Source organism: Manacus candei, unplaced genomic scaffold (assembly GCF_025592945.1).
Source record: "Manacus candei isolate 608988 ecotype Guabito, Panama unplaced genomic scaffold, ASM2559294v1 h1tg000219l, whole genome shotgun sequence".
NCBI lineage: Eukaryota > Metazoa > Chordata > Aves > Passeriformes > Pipridae > Manacus > Manacus candei.
Genome location: NW_026138267.1, coordinates 89,603 through 105,745, shown reverse-complemented (window position 1 = coordinate 105,745; position 16,143 = coordinate 89,603). Strand labels below are relative to the sequence as shown.

Below are 16,143 nucleotides of genomic sequence, written 5' to 3'. Positions count from 1 at the left end.
ACTGACAGCCCAAGGCAGTGAAGTCAAGCATGCAGACCAAATCCATGCACTCCTGCAGAGTATTTGGAAACCAGAGGAGGTAGCTATTATGCATTGTAGGGCCCACCAGAAGGGGAAAACAATTCCCGAGTTGGGAAATCAGTTTGCTGATCAAGCAGCAAAAAGGGCTGCAGAAAAAGGCATCTTGGCAGTAGTGCCACAAAAAGAAATTGATTTGACAAAATACACCCCTAAGTATGATGAGAGAGACAATCAGCTAATTAGATCACGGAAAGCTGAAATCAAAGAAGGGGGGTGGGTGTTACCCCTACTGGACAGGTTGTAGTCCCACCACCGCTCCTTAGGGAAATAGCTCAACAGGAACATGAGGCTACCCATTGGGGAACGGAAAACCTCCTGAAACATCTAAAGAAAACAGTAATAGGAACAAGTATGACTGAAGCTGTGCAGTCTGTGGTTGGTAAGTGTGAAATCTGCAAACAAAACAATCCAGATACATCAAAGAGAGTGGTACTAGGGGTAACAAAAGCTGGAGACCAACCCGGAGATTACTGGCAAATATTTTGCTGAGTTACCACCATGGGGGGGTACAAATACATCCTTGTACTGGTTGACACTTTCAGTGGATGGCCTGAAGCATACCCCTGTCGCACTAACACAGCAAGGGAAGTGGTAAAAGCTTTACTAAACCACATAATTCCAAGGTTTGGGGTTCCTCTAGGAATGGCATCAGATAGAGGAACACATTTTATTGCGACAGTAGTAAAAGAAGTATGCCGCATCCTGGGAATTGTCTGGGACCTACATACCCCCTACAGACCTCAGGCCAGTGGCAAAGTTGAACGAATGAATGGCACCTTGAAAATGCAAATTAGTAAAATTTGTCAGGAAACATCTATGTCCTGGGTTCAGGCTTTGCCACTAGCTCTGCTGAGAATTCGTATCCAGCCGAGGCAGAGGGATAACATAACCCCTATGAAATATTATATGGAAGACCATGTCAGGCACCACACGTACCAGGGGATGTACACTTAAGGGGGAGAGCCGATTTACAAAAATATTTGATTGCTTTAGGCTCTACTTTGCAGAAGCTGCAGAAGGTCATCGAGCTATCCAGACCCATAGGACTGGACACCCCTGCTCACCCATTCCAGCCAGGAGACTGGGTCTACGTCAAGTGGTGGAACAGTGGCCCCTTGAGAGCCAAGTGGAGAGGACCATACCAAGTCCTGCTGACTTCCCTCACCTCCGTCAAAGTTGCTGGCAGAGAACCCTGGTTCCACTATTCCAGAGTCAAGAGAGCATCAGCTCCTGGAACAACCAACCAGACAGAACCAGGCACCGACGACGAGGATGTGGAATAGACTGCTTGTTCTGTGCATTCTGTTCGTGCAACCGGTAACCATGAACCGCGTTTGGGACCAAAAATTGCATGTGGCCCTAGTCCAAAACGTATCTAAAATTCTCCGGAAAACGGAATGCTGGATTTGTACTCAAGTACCAGCAATTGATGATGAGAATAGTGAGTGGCCCCTAATTGGCATTTTACTAAATGAGACAAACTTCGGTAAGTCCATGATGAATTTCCCAGGGACCTGGAAGCCAGTTACAGAGGCCTATTACCCGGTGGCCCTAAGTAATGTAATTTCTAATCAGGATGTTGTTCCCTGTATGATCATAAACGCTACAGGAAAAATCATTCTCCCCCCCCACTGTGATAAAAACAATTCAAAAGAAGAAATAAACCCAGAAATTGTTGTAGGGATGGCACAGTTCCCTTTGAGATTAATTCCTCCCCGGGGTTCAGGATGGTATTGGATTTGTGAAAAGGAGGCCTGGAAAGTTTTGCCCCTTGATAAAGATTGGACCTGTGCCCTGGGGCCAGTGATTCCAAATATAACAATTCTCAACCCAATTGATGAACCAGAATGGGAAAGACCCTATCCAAAAAGAGTGAAAAGAACTAGCAATCCCCTCATTGAACGCCCTACGATTTTCCACAGCATAGTCAGAGCTTTAATCCCACCTCTAGGAGTGAGTGAATTGGAAAAGGCAATTGTAAATATTTCGGCTGTTATGGAAAACATTCAAGATCACACTCTGGATGCAATTGAAACCCTGAAAGAACAATTCCAGAGCTTGTCTCATGTAGTAATACAAAACAGAATGGCCCTCAATTTTTTGCTAGCCTCACAGGGAGGTGTGTGTAAAGTCATCAATACCAGCTGCTGCTCTTACATAGACCAGACTGGTAGAATTAATAATGATTTGGCCGCAATTCAAAATCAAACTAAAATCTTACACCAAATATCTCTGGATGATGTCTCCCTAGGTTTAGGAGATGTCCTCAACAAACTCACCTCATGGTTACCGAACTGGACATGGATGAAACAACTGTTTATTTTAGTATTGTATATACTTAGTGTTAGTGTAATAGCTCACTGCATGCACCGTTTTATAGTTGTTGTAGGTGTAGGTAGTAGAGATTGGACAAGACCTTTGGGTTTTGTCCAGTCTCTAAGGGGGGACTGATGCCTTAAGCCCCTAATGTTTTTTTATTTTTCTAATATTTGTAAGACTTGTAAGTTTTATAAGTAGTGGAAGTAGATTTTAAAAGCAGCAACCTCCCCTCCCCCTTTTTGTCCCTTGTTCCTTTCCCTCTCTCTACCACCCTTGTTCATACATTCCTTAACCCTCTTCCCCCATTCTATCCTCCCGATATCACTCATAGCCCCAAATCCAATAGAAATGTTTAGTCTTTTGTCAAGGCAAGGCCTAGATTGTTGGCAGAACAGCATATCAAGGCCTAAACCACAGAATATGGTCAAGAATTAGGTAACTATGTACCCTTTGTGCTCTGAAGATGGTGAAGATGGGATGAATGGGGGGTCCCGAAATACACCCCAGACTCATTTGAAGGGGGTCGACCCGGGGGGGACCAGAGTAAAGGCCACAGGGTGGACACATCTGGGATTGGATGGATGGTGTTATAAAACGTAACCTCTCAGGCACGACCTGCGCGGGTCTTGTAACATCTTAGCCTTGGCAAATAAACCCTTTCTTATCTCACCCCTAATTAACTGCTCTGGAGAATTTCTCAGCACAAAATACAGCAGCAACAGGTGGGACACACGACCCCCCAAACTCAGCGTGGGGCTGGACTGGGGGGTCCCGGCTGGGCCCGAGGCCACGGGGAGGGGCTGCGGCCGCCGGCGGCTCAGGAGCTCTGTGGGGAGAGAAAAGGGGGTGAGAGCGGGGTGGGGGGGCAGGGGGGGCACACAAGCTCTGGGAAAGGGGGACACGACCCCCATTTGGGGACCCCCCTTTACCTTCTCCCGCAGGTAGAAGCCGAGCCCCAGCGCCAGGAAGACCAAGCCCAAGACGAAGCCCCCGACCCCCACCAGGATCTTGCTGCGGACGGTGTCTGGTGGCATCTCTGGGGGAACCGGGGGGGTCAGCACCCCTAAAACCTCCCAGACACCACCCAGGACTCCACAAACCCCATCCTAGTCTCTCCCGGCCCACCCAGCACCCCCTGAGACCTCCTGCCAGTCCCTTCCCAGCCCCTTTGGGGATTCCACAAAGCCCCTCCCAGCCCCTTTAGGACCCTCCAAACCCCCTCCCATCATGCCGAGGACACCCCAGAACCCCTCCTAGTCCCTTCCCAGACCCCCCCCCACTTCTCAGATCCCCTTCCAGTCATGACAAGCCCCCCCAGCCTCCCTCCTGTCCCGCCCAGGCTCCCCCAAACTCCCTCCCAGCTGCTCCCAGGATTCCCCAAAGCCCCTCTCAAGCCCTCCCAACACCCACCAACCTCCTTCTCAGCCTCTCCACCACCCTCGAGCCCTTCCTATTCCCCCCCAGTCTCCCTCCCAATTGCCCCCATTGTCCCCCTGAGCCCCCAGCCCCCCTGCCAGTGTGCCCCCAGTGCTGGGGGGGCCGGGCCGTACCCCAGTGCCGGCTGAGGGGGTGCTCCAGGCTGACGTGCTCCACCTGGCAGCTGTAGGTGACCCCGCGCCGGGGGGGGATTTCCAGCAGCACCAGCACCTGGTAGCTCCAGTCCCCGTTGGGGACCACGTCGGTGGAAAACACGTCCTCTGGCAGCTCCTGCCCATCCTGGAACCACCTCACCTGCACCGGCGCAGGGTAGAAATCCATCACGGAGCAGAGCAGGCGGCCGGGGCCGGGCTGGGAGCTCGACGTCACCAGCGAGATGGACACACTGGGGGGCACTGGGAGGGACGGGGGAGACACTGGGCTGAGCTGGGGGGCACTGGGAGGGAGGGGAGAGGGCTTGGAGGACATTGGGAGGGATTGGGATGGCAGTGGGAGGGACTGGGATGGCAGTGGGAGGGACTGGGAAGAGAGTGGGGGAGAAGGGGATGGGCTGGGGGGCACTGGGGAGAGAGTTGGGAGATGTGGGAGCGAAGTGAAAACGACTGGGAATGGTTCGAGAGGGTCTGAGAGTGGAGTGAGAGGGACTGGGAAGGACTGAGCTGGACTGGGAGTGACTGGTGTGGACTGGGAAGGAGCGAGCGGGACTGGGAGGCTGAGTCCTGCTGAGGGAAGTCTTTGGTTTGGGTCTGCCTGGCAACTGGAGCGTCATCAGAGAGACGCGCTGGGATTGGCTGAGGGGCGGGAGCTCGGTGGCCCCAGCGGGGCGGAGACGCAGGGGGGCACTGGGAGAGACTGGGATGGACTGGGGTGGACTGGGATGGACTGGGAGAGGACAAAAGGCCACGGGGACGGACACAGGGAGGGCTGAGGGGTCTGGGGTGATTCCGAGGGAGGGTTTGAGGGGCTCCAGTGTCATTCCCGGGGCAGGGGCCGAGGGGACCCGCTCTGCCCCAGCTCACCTCTCCTCTCCACGGTGAACAGGGTGACGACCCTGTAGTTGTGCCGGCAGTACCAGTCCACAGCTGACCGTGTGAACTCCATATATTCCTTTTGGCTGTTCAAGCTCCTGGCAAACTTCTCCCCATGCGGGGTGTCCTCCACATGGACCCCCACATCGCTGTCGAAGTGCAGGAGCTGCTCCCGGTTGTAGATGTATCTCTCCAGGAGCCTCACCCGCTCGGTGCCGTTGATAAAGTGACACTCGCGTTTTGTGATCCTCTGGAACACCCCTGTGTGTGCAGGACACGGGTCAGGGGGTGCCCCGACCCCCCCCATCATCCCCCAGCCCCCCACAGCAGGCTGGGAGCTCAGGGGGCCACCCCGGACCCGCCTTTCCCACCCCCCTCTGCCCCACGGACGCCCCAGCACCGGCTCTTGGCTGGGGGGGAACCCCCCCATCAGCCCCCCGGGGATGGACAGGGGGGTTTGGGGCCCCCCCCAATGTGGATCCCACCACCCCAGAGCCCCAGGGAACCGCTCCAGGGCTCAAGGGACACCCAGGGACCCCCAGGGCACCCCTCTACCGGCTCTCCCACACCCCCTTTCCTTCCTCTCCCACCCTTTCCCACCGGCCCCACAATCCCCAGACCCCCCCACCCTCACTTTGGGGCTCCCACCCCCCCCCCCACTCACTCCGGGCCTTCCGACCCCCCTCGCACTCACTTTGGGGCTCCCAACCCCTCTTTTCTCCCTTCTTTCCCCCCATTTCCCACCCGACCCCCTTTCCCACCCCCCACTCACCCGACAGCTCCTCGCCCGCAGCCGGGGGGGCTCCCAGCACCACCAGCACCGCCAGCACGGCCCCAGCTCCCCGCACACGCTCCATGCCCAGGGCCGGACAGCTGCTGACAGCCCCAAACCAGCCGGGCGGGTCCTTTTTGGGGGGTTTGGGGCGCGCTGGGCTTGGCTGAGGGCGCAGTTGGGGCCCTTTTTTCGAGGCGTCTTCCCGGCGACTGATGAGTCATCAGCGCGGCGCGCTGGGATTGGGCGCAGGCGGCGTGGGCGCTTTGGGATTGGCTGAGGGCCGTTGGGGGCGTGTCCAAGCCCCTCTTTTCCCATATTTTGGGGTCTGGGGTTGATCTAACCCCCCTGTCCTTCGCATTTTTATGGTCTAGAAGAGCCAATAGTCCCGTGTTCTCAAGATTTCTGGGGTCTGAATTTCCCCAACCCCCTGTTCCCGTGTTTTTTAGATGCTGATGGTGCCCAAACTGCTCTTTTATAAGATTTGAGGAACTGGGAGTGCCCAACTCCCCCGTTCGCACAAATTTAGGGGTCTGGGAGTAAATAACCCCCTCTTTTCTAGGATTTTGTGGTTCTGGGAAATCCCACCCCCCCCCGTTCCTGGTTTATTGGGAGGCTGACATTGCCCAAACCCCCCTGTTCCAAGGATTTTCAGAGTCTGGGTGTATCCAAACCACCTTTCTCCAGGATTTCATGGGTCTGGGAGTGCCTAAACCCTCCTGTTCCCAGGAGTTTTTTGGGGCCGACAGTTTCTGAACTGTCTATTCCAATATTTTGGTGTCTGGAAGTGCTTAAAACCCTTATTCCCATACACCTGTGTTGCGAAGACTTTTGTGGTCTCAGTGTTCCCAACCCTCCTGTTCCCACAATTTTGGGGGCCTGTCAATGTCCAAATCCCCGTTCTCACAATTTTTGGGGTCTGAGAGCGACTAAACCCCCCCTGTTCTCGGGGTTATTGGGAGTCTGACATTGCCCAAACCTCACGATCCCAGATTTTTCGGGCTCTGAATGTTTCCAAGCCCTCTTTTCCTGGGTTTTGGGGGGTCTAACCTGTCCCAAACCCCCCTGCTCCCAGAATTTTCTAGGCCTGAGAGTGCCCAAACCCCCAAGTTCCTGGGATTTTGATGGAATATAGGTGTGTCTAAGTCCCTCTTTTCCAAGACTTTTGGGTCTGGAAGTGCCCCAACCCGCCTATCCCTAGGACTTTTATGGTCTAGAAGAGCCCATATCCCTGTATTCCCACGATTTTTAAGGTCTGAATGTTTCCAAACCCCCCCGTTCCCAGGATTTTCAGAGCCCCCCCCACTTCTCCCCAACAAGCAGGACTGCAGAGCACTGAGAAGCTTTACTGGGAACACTGGGAACAGCTGGGTGGGGTGAGAACAAAATAAGGAAAGGGGGGGACAGGCGGCCCCCCCAAATGAGCGCAGGGTTTGGGGGGTCCCGGCTGGGCCCGAGGCCACGGGGAGGGGCTGCGGCCGCCGGCGGCTCAGGAGCTCTGTGGGGAGAGAAAAGGGGGTGAGAGCAAAGGGGCTGGGGGGACAGGGGGGGCCCAGAGGCTGTGGGAGAGCAAGGGGGGGGCCACGACCCCCATTTGGGGACCCCCCTTTACCTTCTCCCGCAGGTAGAAGCCGAGCCCCAGCGCCAGGAAGACCAAGCCCAAGACGAAGCCCCCGACCCCCACCAGGATCTTGCTGCGGATGGTGTCCGGTGGCATCTCTGGGGGGAGCCGGGGGGGTCAGCACCCCCAAAACCTCCTCCCACGCACCCCCCGGCACCCCACAGAGCCCGGCCCGCTCTCCCCCAGCCCACCCGGGGGTCCCTCCAACCTCCTGCCAGTCCCTTCCCAGCCCCTGCAGGGATCCCAGCAAGCCCCTCCCACACCCTTTAGGACTCTCCAACCCCCCTCCCATCACCCCCAGCACCCACCAAACTCCCTCCCAGTCACCCCCAGTTGCCCCCCCGGTGCTGGGGGGGCCGGGCCGTACCCCAGTGCCGGCTGAGGGGGTGCTCCAGGCTGACGTGCTCCACCTGGCAGCTGTAGGTGACCCCGCGCCGGGGGGGGATTTCCAGCAGCACCAGCACCTGGTAGCTCCAGTCCCCGTTGGGGACCACGTCGGTGGCCACCACGTGCTCCGGCAGCTCCTGCCCATCCTGGAACCACCTCACCTGCACCGGCGCAGGGTAGAAATCCATCACGGAGCAGAGCAGGCGGCCGGGGCCGGGCTGGGAGCTCGATGGCACCAGCGAGATGGACACGCTGGGGGGTACTGGGAGGGATGGGGGAGACACTGGGCTGAGCTGGGGGAAACTGGGAGGGACAGGGGAGACACTGGGCTCAGCTGGGGGAAACTGGGACGGACGGGGGGACACTGGGCTGAGCTGGGGGCCACTGGGAGGGAGGGCAGAGGCCTTGGAGGGCATTGGGAGGGACTGGGATGGCAGTGGCAGGGACTGGGAATAGAGTGGGGGAGAGGGGTTGGGGTGGGGGGGCACTGGGGAGAGAGTTGGGAGATGTGGGAGTGAAGTGAGAACGACTGTGAATGGACTGAGAGGGTCTGGGAGTGGAGTGAGAGGGTGTGGGAAGGACTGGGAAGGACTGGGAGTGACTGGTGTGGACTGGGAAGGAAGCGAGCGGGACTGGGAGGCTGAGTCGTGGGGAGGGAAGTCTTTGCTTTGGGTCTGCCTGGCAACTGGAGCGTCATCAGAGAGACGCGCTGGGATTGGCTGAGGGGCGGGAGCTCGGTGGCCCCAGCGGGGTGGAGACGCGGGGGGGAACTGGGAGAGACTGGGATGGACTGGGATGGACTGGGAGAAACTGGAATGGACTAGGAGAGAGTAGGGGGCATTAGAAGGACTGGGAGAGACTGGGATGGACTGGGAAGAACTGGGAGAGGGCAAAAGGGAATAGGATGGGCACAGGGAGGGCTGAGGGGTCTGGGGTGATTCCCAGGGAGGGTTTGAGGGGCTCCAGGGTCATTCCCGGGGCAGGGGCCGAGAGGACCCGCTGTGCCCCATGCTCACCTCTGCGGTTCACAGTGAACGGGGCGGCGATCTCGTAGTTGTGCCGGCAGGCCGTGTCCACCACAGACCGTTCAAACTCCATCCTTTCTGGGTCACTGTTTGCGTACCTGGCCTGGATCTCCCCATATGGGGTGTCCCCCACAAACACCCCCACATCGCTGTCGAAGTGCAGGAGCTGCTCCCGGTTGTAGATGTGCCTGTCCACAAGCCTCACCGGCTCGGTGCCATTAATGAAGTAACACTCAAATGTTCCCATCCACTGGAACACCCACGTGTGTGCAGGACACGGGTCAGGGGGTGGCCCGTCCCCCCCCATCATCCCCCAGCCCCCCACAGCAGGCTGGGAGCTCAGGGGGCCACCCCGGACCCCCCTTTCCCAACCCCCCTCTGCCCCACGGACGCCCCAGCACCGGCTCTTGGCTGGGGGGGAACCCCCCCATCAGCCCCCCGGGGATGGACAGGGGGATTGGGGACCCCCCCACTGCCGATCCCACCCCCCCAGAGCCCCAGGGAACAGCTCCAGGGCTCAAGGGACACCCAGGGACCCCCAGGGCACCCCTCTGCCTGCTCTCCCACACCCCCCTTGCCCCCCTCTCCCACCCCTTTCCCACTGGCCCCACAATCCCCACACCCCCCCCAACCTCACTCTGGGGCTCCCACCCCCCTCCCAATCACTCCGGGCCTTCCCACCTCCCTCGCCCTCCCTTTTTTGGGGCTCCCACCCCCTCTTTTCTCCCCTCTTGCCCCTCTTTCCCCCCCCCCCCCCGCTCACCCGACAGCTCCTCGCCCGCAGCCGGGGGGGCTCCCAGCACCACCAGCACCGCCAGCACGGCCCCAGCTCCCCGCACACGCTCCATGCCCAGCGCCGGACAGCTGCTGACAGCCCAAAACCAGCCGGGCGGCGCCGTTTTGGGGGGTTTGGGGCGCGCTGGGCTTGGCTGAGGGCGCAGTTGGGGCCCTTTTTTCGAGGCGTCTTCCCGGCGACTGATGAGTCATCAGCGCGGCGCGCTGGGATTGGGCGCGGGCGGCGTGGGCGCTTTGGGATTGGCTGAGGGCCGTTGGGGGCCCCCGCGGCAGCCCCGGGGCTGGGGGGTTCGGGGGGTCCGTGGGCTGCGGGGGAGGGGGAGCTCAGGGCCCACCAAAAATGCCCAGCCAGGGCTCCCGGAGCTCCCACGGGTCCCCAAAATGAGTTGAGGGCGTTCTCTGATTGGCTGAGCTCGGGGAGGGCTCCGTTCCGGACGGGTCTGCCCGGCAGCTGATGACGCACCAACAGCGCTCGCTCCCATTGGCTGCTGCTGCTGACCCTGCCCGGGTTTTGGGGGGTCCAAGGTGGGTTCTGGGAGTTCCCGGATTCCTGGGGTTGGCGTTTGGGTTGACCTGGATACGTGGGAATGAAGTTCTGGGCGGCCCCGAGTGCCCAATAATTTCCAGTTCCTGGGATTCTGGGGGTGTGACGCTTTCCAAATCCCACTCTGCCTGGGATTTTTAGGGTCTGGGAGTGTCCAGTCCCCTCTTTTCCAATATTTTGGGCTCTGGATGTGCCCAAGCCAACTTTCTCGGGGATTTTTAGGGTCTGGGAGTGCCCCAACCCTCTATTCCCATGCGTTTCATGGTCTAGGAGTGTCCAAGCCCCTCTTTTCCAATATTTTGGGGTCAGGGAGTGCCCCAACCACGATGTTCCTGTAACTTCTGAGATCTAGGAGAGCCCCCATGTTCCCAAGATTTCTGGGGTCTGAATGTCCCCAAAAGCCCTGTTCAAAGGATTTTGTGGGTCTGGAAGTGCCCAAACCCCCCCATTCCTGGGATTTTCAGAGCCCCCTCACTGCCCCCCCAAAAACCGGGACTGCAGAGAACTGGGAAGCTTTACTGGGAGCACTGGGAGGAGCTGGCTGGGGTGTGAACAAAAGCAGGGCCGGGGGGGACACACGACCCCCCAAAGTGCAGGTGGGGCTGGACTGGGGGGTCCCGGCTGGGCCCGAGGCCACGGGGAGGGGCTGCGGCCGCCGGCGGCTCAGGAGCTCTGTGGGGAGAGAAAAGGGGGTGAGAGCGGGGTGGGGGGACAGGGGGGACACCGGGATACACCGAGACCTGGACTGGAGCCAGCGGGACCAGAACTGGGGCAACTGGGATCATACTGGGAGCAACTGGGAGCATGTTGGGGGCAACTGGGATATACTGGGAGTGGCTGAGAGTGAGTGGAACCATAATAGGGGTGAATGGGAGCAACTGGAACCACGCTGGGGGCAACTGGGATCATCCTGGGAGCAGCTGGGCCCCTGCTGGGCTCATACTGGGATCAGACTGGGATCTTAAAGGGAGAGACTGGGTCAATCCTAGAGACAACTTAGAGCAACTGGGATCACACTGGGAGCAACTGGGACCATGCTGGGGAGTACTGGGATCATACTGGGATCACAGTTGGAGAGCTTGGCCCATGCTAGGAGAAACTGGGAACACAGTGAGGGTGACTGGGGTCATACTGGGAGTGACTGGGATCAAACTGGATTCGTACTGGAAGTGTCTGCAAGTTACTGGGATTGTACTGAGGGTGACTGGACTAGTAGTGGGATCATACTGGGAGCAACTGGAACCACCTTGGGGGCAACTGGGATCCAACTGGGAGTGACTGGTATCCTAGTGGGAGTGACCAGGACCATACTGGAACCATCCTGGGAGTGACTGTCAGTGACTGGGATCATACTGGGAGTGACTGCAAGTATTCAGGGAGGAACTGGGAATCAGTGGGGCCATGCTGGAAGCCAACTGGGGACATACTTGGAGCAACTGGGATCATCCTGGAAGAAAGTGGGAGTGACTGGGAGTGACAGGGTGCATTCTGGAGGAAACTGGCATAGACTGGGAGTGACTGGGATTGTACTGATGGGAACTGGAAGCATCCTGGGGCACGTGGAAGTAACTGGGCATGACTGTGAGCATGCTGAGGGCAACTGGGATATACTGGGAGAGTCTGCAGCCATCGTGGGGTGGACTGGGAGCACACTGGGAGTGACTTGGACCATGTGGGGGGCAACTGGGAGCAACTGGGAGTGACTGGATCTACAGTGGTGCAACTGGGATTGACTGGGACCATGCTGGGGGAAGACTGGCATCACACTTGGATTGACTGGATCTGTGCTGGAGGCAACTGGGAGCAACTTGGCCCATGTTGGGGACAACTGTGATTGTACTGGGATAATACTGGGATCAGACTGGGATCAGACTGGGATCAGACTGGGATCAGACTGGGATCAGACAGGGATCATACTGGAAGCAACTGGGTCTCTGCTCAGGGCAACTGGGAGCAACTGGGATCACAGTAGAAAAACTGGGAGCAACTAGGACCACACTGGGAGTGACTGGGAGTGGCTGTGAGCAACTGGGATTATGCTGGAAGCTACTGGGAGCAACTGGGAGTGAGTGGGACCACATTGACTTCAACTGAGGTATACTGGGAGAGACTAGGAGTGACTGGGATCATACTGAGACTGACTGGGATCATAGTGGGAGTGACTGGGAGTGCCAGGGATCATCCTGGGAGCAACTGGAACCATAGTCAGTGACTGGGAGGAACTGGGACCCTGCTGGGGGCAAATGGCTTTATCCTGGGAGTGCCAGGGCGTGTCTGGGTTCATCCTGGGTGTGAGTGCCACCATCTGGGGTGTCACTGGGATCCTACTGGGATGGTCCTGGGAGGGACTGGGAGGGAGTGGAACTCGAGTGGGGTGACTGGGAGCAACTGGGACCATGCAGGGGGTAACTTGGATCCTACTAGGAGAGACTGGTATCAGACTGGGAGTGACTGGGATCATAGTGGGATGATACTGGGCATGACTAAAAGTGACTGAGATGATACTGGGGGTGACTGGGAGCCTGTTGGAGGCAAGTGGGATCTACTGGGAGTGGCTGGGAGTGACAGGGATGATACTGGGAGTGACTGGAAGCACAGAAGGGTAAATGGGAGCAACTGGAACCACACTGGGGGCAACTGGGATCATACTGGAAGCAACTGGGACCACCTTGGCGGTAACTGGGATCCAATTGGGAGTGACTTGGATCCTATTTGGAGTGACTGGGAGTGACTGGGATCCTAGTGGGAGTGACCAGGGCCATACTGGAACCATCCTGGGAGTGACTGTCAGTGCCCAGGATCATACTGGGAATGAGTAAAACTACACAGGGTGGAACTGGGAGCCAGTGGGGCCATGCTGGAAGTATGGTGGAACTGGGAGTAACTGGGAGTGACAGGGTGCATACGGGAGGCAACTGGCATAGACTGGGAGTGACTGGGATTATACTGATGGGAACTGGAAGCATCCTGAGGCAAGTGGAAGTCAACTGGGTATGACTGTGAGCATGCTGAGGGCAACTGGGATATACTGGGAGTGCCTACAGCCATCCTGGGAGTGCCTGGGACCACACTGGGGGTGACTGGGAGTGGCTGTGAGCAACTGGAATCATGCTGGAAGCTACTGGAAATGACTGGGAGTGAGTGGGACTACAATGGGGGCAACTGAGATATAATGGGAAACACCAGAATTATACTGGGAATGACTGGGAGCAACTGGGAACTTGCAGGGGGTAACTTGGATCCTACTAGGAGAGAATGGAATCAGACTGGGAGTGACTGGGATCATGCTGGGATCAGACTGGACGTGACTAAAAGTGACTGAGATCACCCTGGGGGTGACTGGGCCCATCCTGGGGGTGACTGGGCCCATCCTGGGGGTGACTGGGAGCCCCTGGGCCCGTGCTGGGAGCCCCTGGGCCCCCCTGGCTGGAACTGCTTTCCCTCCTGCGGGTTCTTGGCAAAGGCCCCAAAGCACAAACTCTGCTCCGAGCCCTCGGTGCGTTTCCTCCCTTTGGGCAGCAGCAGCTCCTGAGCCCTGAACAGGCTCCTGTCCCCTGCAAACACTTCCCCTGCCTTTGACCTGGGAGCTCTCAGTGACTCACACATTTACTGAATGTTTAAACGCGGCTTTTTTCTCTTATTTTTCTGATTTTTTTTGTCTCTTTCCTCTTTATCCTTTCTAAAATTCCCCCTCCCCTCTCTTTCCCTCCCCTCTCTGTTCCCCTCCCCTCCCTCTGTCCTTTGTGCCGCCCACATGATCCCAGTTGCTCCCAGTATGATCCTGGGCACTGACAGTCACTCCCAGGATGGTTCCAGTATGGTCCTGGTCACTCCCACTAGGATCCCAGTCAATCCCAGTCACTCCCAATAGGATCCCAGTTGCCCCCAAGGTGGTCCCAGTTGCTCCCAGTCCCCCCCAGGATGGTTCCTTTCCCTCTCAGGGACTCCCAGTCTGAGTCCAGTCTGGCCCCAGGCACTTTCAGTCACTGCCTGGACGATGCCATTTGCCCCTGCATGGCCCCAGTTGCTCCCAGTATGATCTCAGTATGTGTCCAGTCACCCCCAGTATGATCCCAGTAACTTGCAAACACTTCCAGTATGAATCCAGTTTGTTCCCTGTCATCCCCAGTATGGTTGCAGTCCCTCTCACATACTCCCAGTATTCTTGCAGTCACTCCCAGGATGACCCCAGTATGAACCCAGCAGGGGCCCAGCTGCTCCCACTCTGATCCCAGTTGCCCCCAGTGTGGTTGCTCCAGGATGGATCAGGAATGGGGACCCCTCTGTGCTCCCCCCTTGTGTCACCCTGTTCTGGGGAGGTTTGGGGGGACATCTGCACCCCAACACGGCATCCAACACATCCCAAAGTGTTGGACCCCCTTAAACCACCCCACAGACCCCCAGGGAACCCCCAAACTCACTCAGAGTCCACCCAGGACCCCACCTAACCCCTTTTTGGGGCGGACATTTATGGGCTCTGGTTTTATGGGGAGCCCCCCGCTGAAGGTGAGGAGCTTTCTAGTGAGAGGGGGTGTTTGGAAGACAGGGATCAGTGAGTCAGAGGGGATAAAAGGGGTGGTGGGACCCCAGACTGAGTGGGTGGAGAGTGGGACACCCCAAAAGTAGAGGGGGAATGAGGATTGGGGGCTGATGGGAAAGGGGATGGAGAGGTCGGAAGAGTGGGGAAAATGGGAGGGTGGGACCCCCAAACTGAGCATGAGGGGGCTGGGGACTGGGGGAATGATGTGTAAGGGGTGGGAGAGAGGGGGAAAAGTGGGGGTTGGGACCCCAAAAGTGATCCTGGGCGGGCTGGGAATTGAGGGGAACCATGGAAAACCCTTGTCAGAGAGAAAATTGGGTGACCCGAGTCCTGGATGCTTTTAGGAAAGAGGTCTGAACATTTCTTGAACAATGGAGGGGGGTGACTTTTTTATTCTTGACCTTTCCAGTTCTCCATTTGGGGGCAGGATGTCCTCTGGGCCAATGTTTTGTTCCCTCTGCAGTGAGTGCAGCCTCAGAGGGCTGAGCCCTCTCTGGCTGGGCTTGGCCTCTCCTGCAGAGACTCAGGCCTGGCTGGGCTGCCCCAGGCAGACGCTGCAGGAAGAAGAGCTCAGGCCGCCTGGGTCTGGTGTCCCTGGGGCTCAGCCTGTGCCCCATTGCTGGGCAGGGGCTGAGCCCCACCTCTGCCTCGGGGCCTTGGCCAAAGGGCTGCCAAGGAAGAGGCCCAGGAGCCTTGGGGCCTGCCCAGCTTTCCTCCTCCCTGGGGGCTCTCAGTCCTCCCCTGACACCGTGTGGGCCCAAGGCCTTGCTGGCTTCGGGCTCACGGCCCGCCGGCACCATCCCAGCGGCCTGACCCCCCTCCTTCCCCTCTCTCCAGCCTCTCCTGCCTTTTCTGGCAAGGGGCCATCCAAGGCAAACCCCGGTTCTCAGCAATGGCACCTGTGGCACGGCTGCAAGGCTCCAGTGGGCCAGGCAAGAGCAGGAGCACCGAGAGCCTGAGGAGCCAGGAGATGCCCTGGCTGGGCATGGTGCTGCTGCGGGACGAGCTGACACCTCTGCACAGTCTCTGCCCGTCCCTGCCAGCCGACTTCTGCCCAGGCTCTGGGCACGGGGACGCAGCACTGACACTTTTCAGCCCCCGCGCTGTTCCACAGAGGCTCTGATGTCACAAGGCCCTTGCCTGGCAGCCAGGAGATGGGCAAGGCAAGGCAAGGACGGAACCTCTGAGCCACCAGCACGCTGTCCCCAAAGGCTGGGGTGGCACAGAAGCCCAGAGTCCCTGAGCTTGGCAGAGACTTGTGAGATCAACCGGCGTCCAGCCTACGCCCCATCCCCAGCACGTCAAGCAGAGCACGGCACTCAGTGCCATGGCCAGTCTTTGCTTAAACACCTCCAGGGACAGTGACTCCACCACCTCCCTGGGCAGCCCATTTCAATACCTAATCCCTCTTTCTCTCCAAAAAGTCCTGCTCCTGTCCCTGACAAACAGCCCCTGACAGGCAGGTCCTCGTGTCCTCTTGTCCTGTCGCCTGTTGCCTCGGAGAAGGGGCTGACCCCCACCTGGCTCCAGCCTCCTGTCAGGAAGTTGTGGACAGGGAGAAGGTCAGCCCCGAGCCTCCTCTTCTCCAGGTTGG

At 58.2% G+C, this 16,143-nt stretch overlaps 2 protein-coding genes across 2 annotated transcripts; both read right to left on the bottom strand.

Moving 5' to 3' along the window:
* Positions 1-3,150: 3,150 nt before the first annotated feature.
* Positions 3,151-5,758, bottom strand: LOC127464403 (class II histocompatibility antigen, B-L beta chain-like). The gene is made up of 5 exons (XM_051774699.1): positions 5,638-5,758; positions 4,857-5,126; positions 3,951-4,232; positions 3,330-3,436; positions 3,151-3,226 (listed from the first exon to the last, which is right to left on the bottom strand). The coding sequence occupies exons 1-5, from the start codon at positions 5,720-5,722 to the stop codon at positions 3,218-3,220; spliced, it is 753 nt and encodes a 250-aa protein (XP_051630659.1). The 5' UTR covers positions 5,723-5,758; the 3' UTR covers positions 3,151-3,217.
* A 1,301-nt stretch (positions 5,759-7,059) lies between these two features.
* Positions 7,060-8,977, bottom strand: LOC127464399 (class II histocompatibility antigen, B-L beta chain-like). The gene is made up of 4 exons (XM_051774690.1): positions 8,662-8,977; positions 7,626-7,907; positions 7,250-7,356; positions 7,060-7,135 (listed from the first exon to the last, which is right to left on the bottom strand). Exons 1-4 carry the CDS (start codon positions 8,975-8,977, stop codon positions 7,127-7,129), a joined length of 714 nt encoding a protein of 237 aa, XP_051630650.1. The 3' UTR covers positions 7,060-7,126.
* Positions 8,978-16,143: the final 7,166 nt, after the last annotated feature.

Bases quoted from the DNA above. Each gene is read 5' to 3' on its own strand.
- LOC127464403 (XM_051774699.1), bottom strand. From the start codon at position 5,722: ATGGAGCGTGTGCGGGGAGCTGGGGCCGTGCTGGCGGTGCTGGTGGTG. The intron at 5,127-5,637 runs GTGAGTGGGGGG...CTGCACACACAG, and splicing joins TGCGGGCGAGGAGCTGTCGG to GGGTGTTCCAGAGGATCACA. The intron at 4,233-4,856 runs GTGAGCTGGGGC...CGTCCCTCCCAG, and splicing joins GTTCACCGTGGAGAGGAGAG to TGCCCCCCAGTGTGTCCATC.
- LOC127464399 (XM_051774690.1), bottom strand. From the start codon at position 8,977: ATGGGGGGGGACGGGCCACCCCCTGACCCGTGTCCTGCACACACGTGG. The intron at 7,908-8,661 runs GTGAGCATGGGG...CATCCCTCCCAG, and splicing joins GTTCACTGTGAACCGCAGAG to TACCCCCCAGCGTGTCCATC. The intron at 7,357-7,625 runs GTACGGCCCGGC...GGCTCCCCCCAG, and splicing joins CCCCCTCAGCCGGCACTGGG to AGATGCCACCGGACACCATC.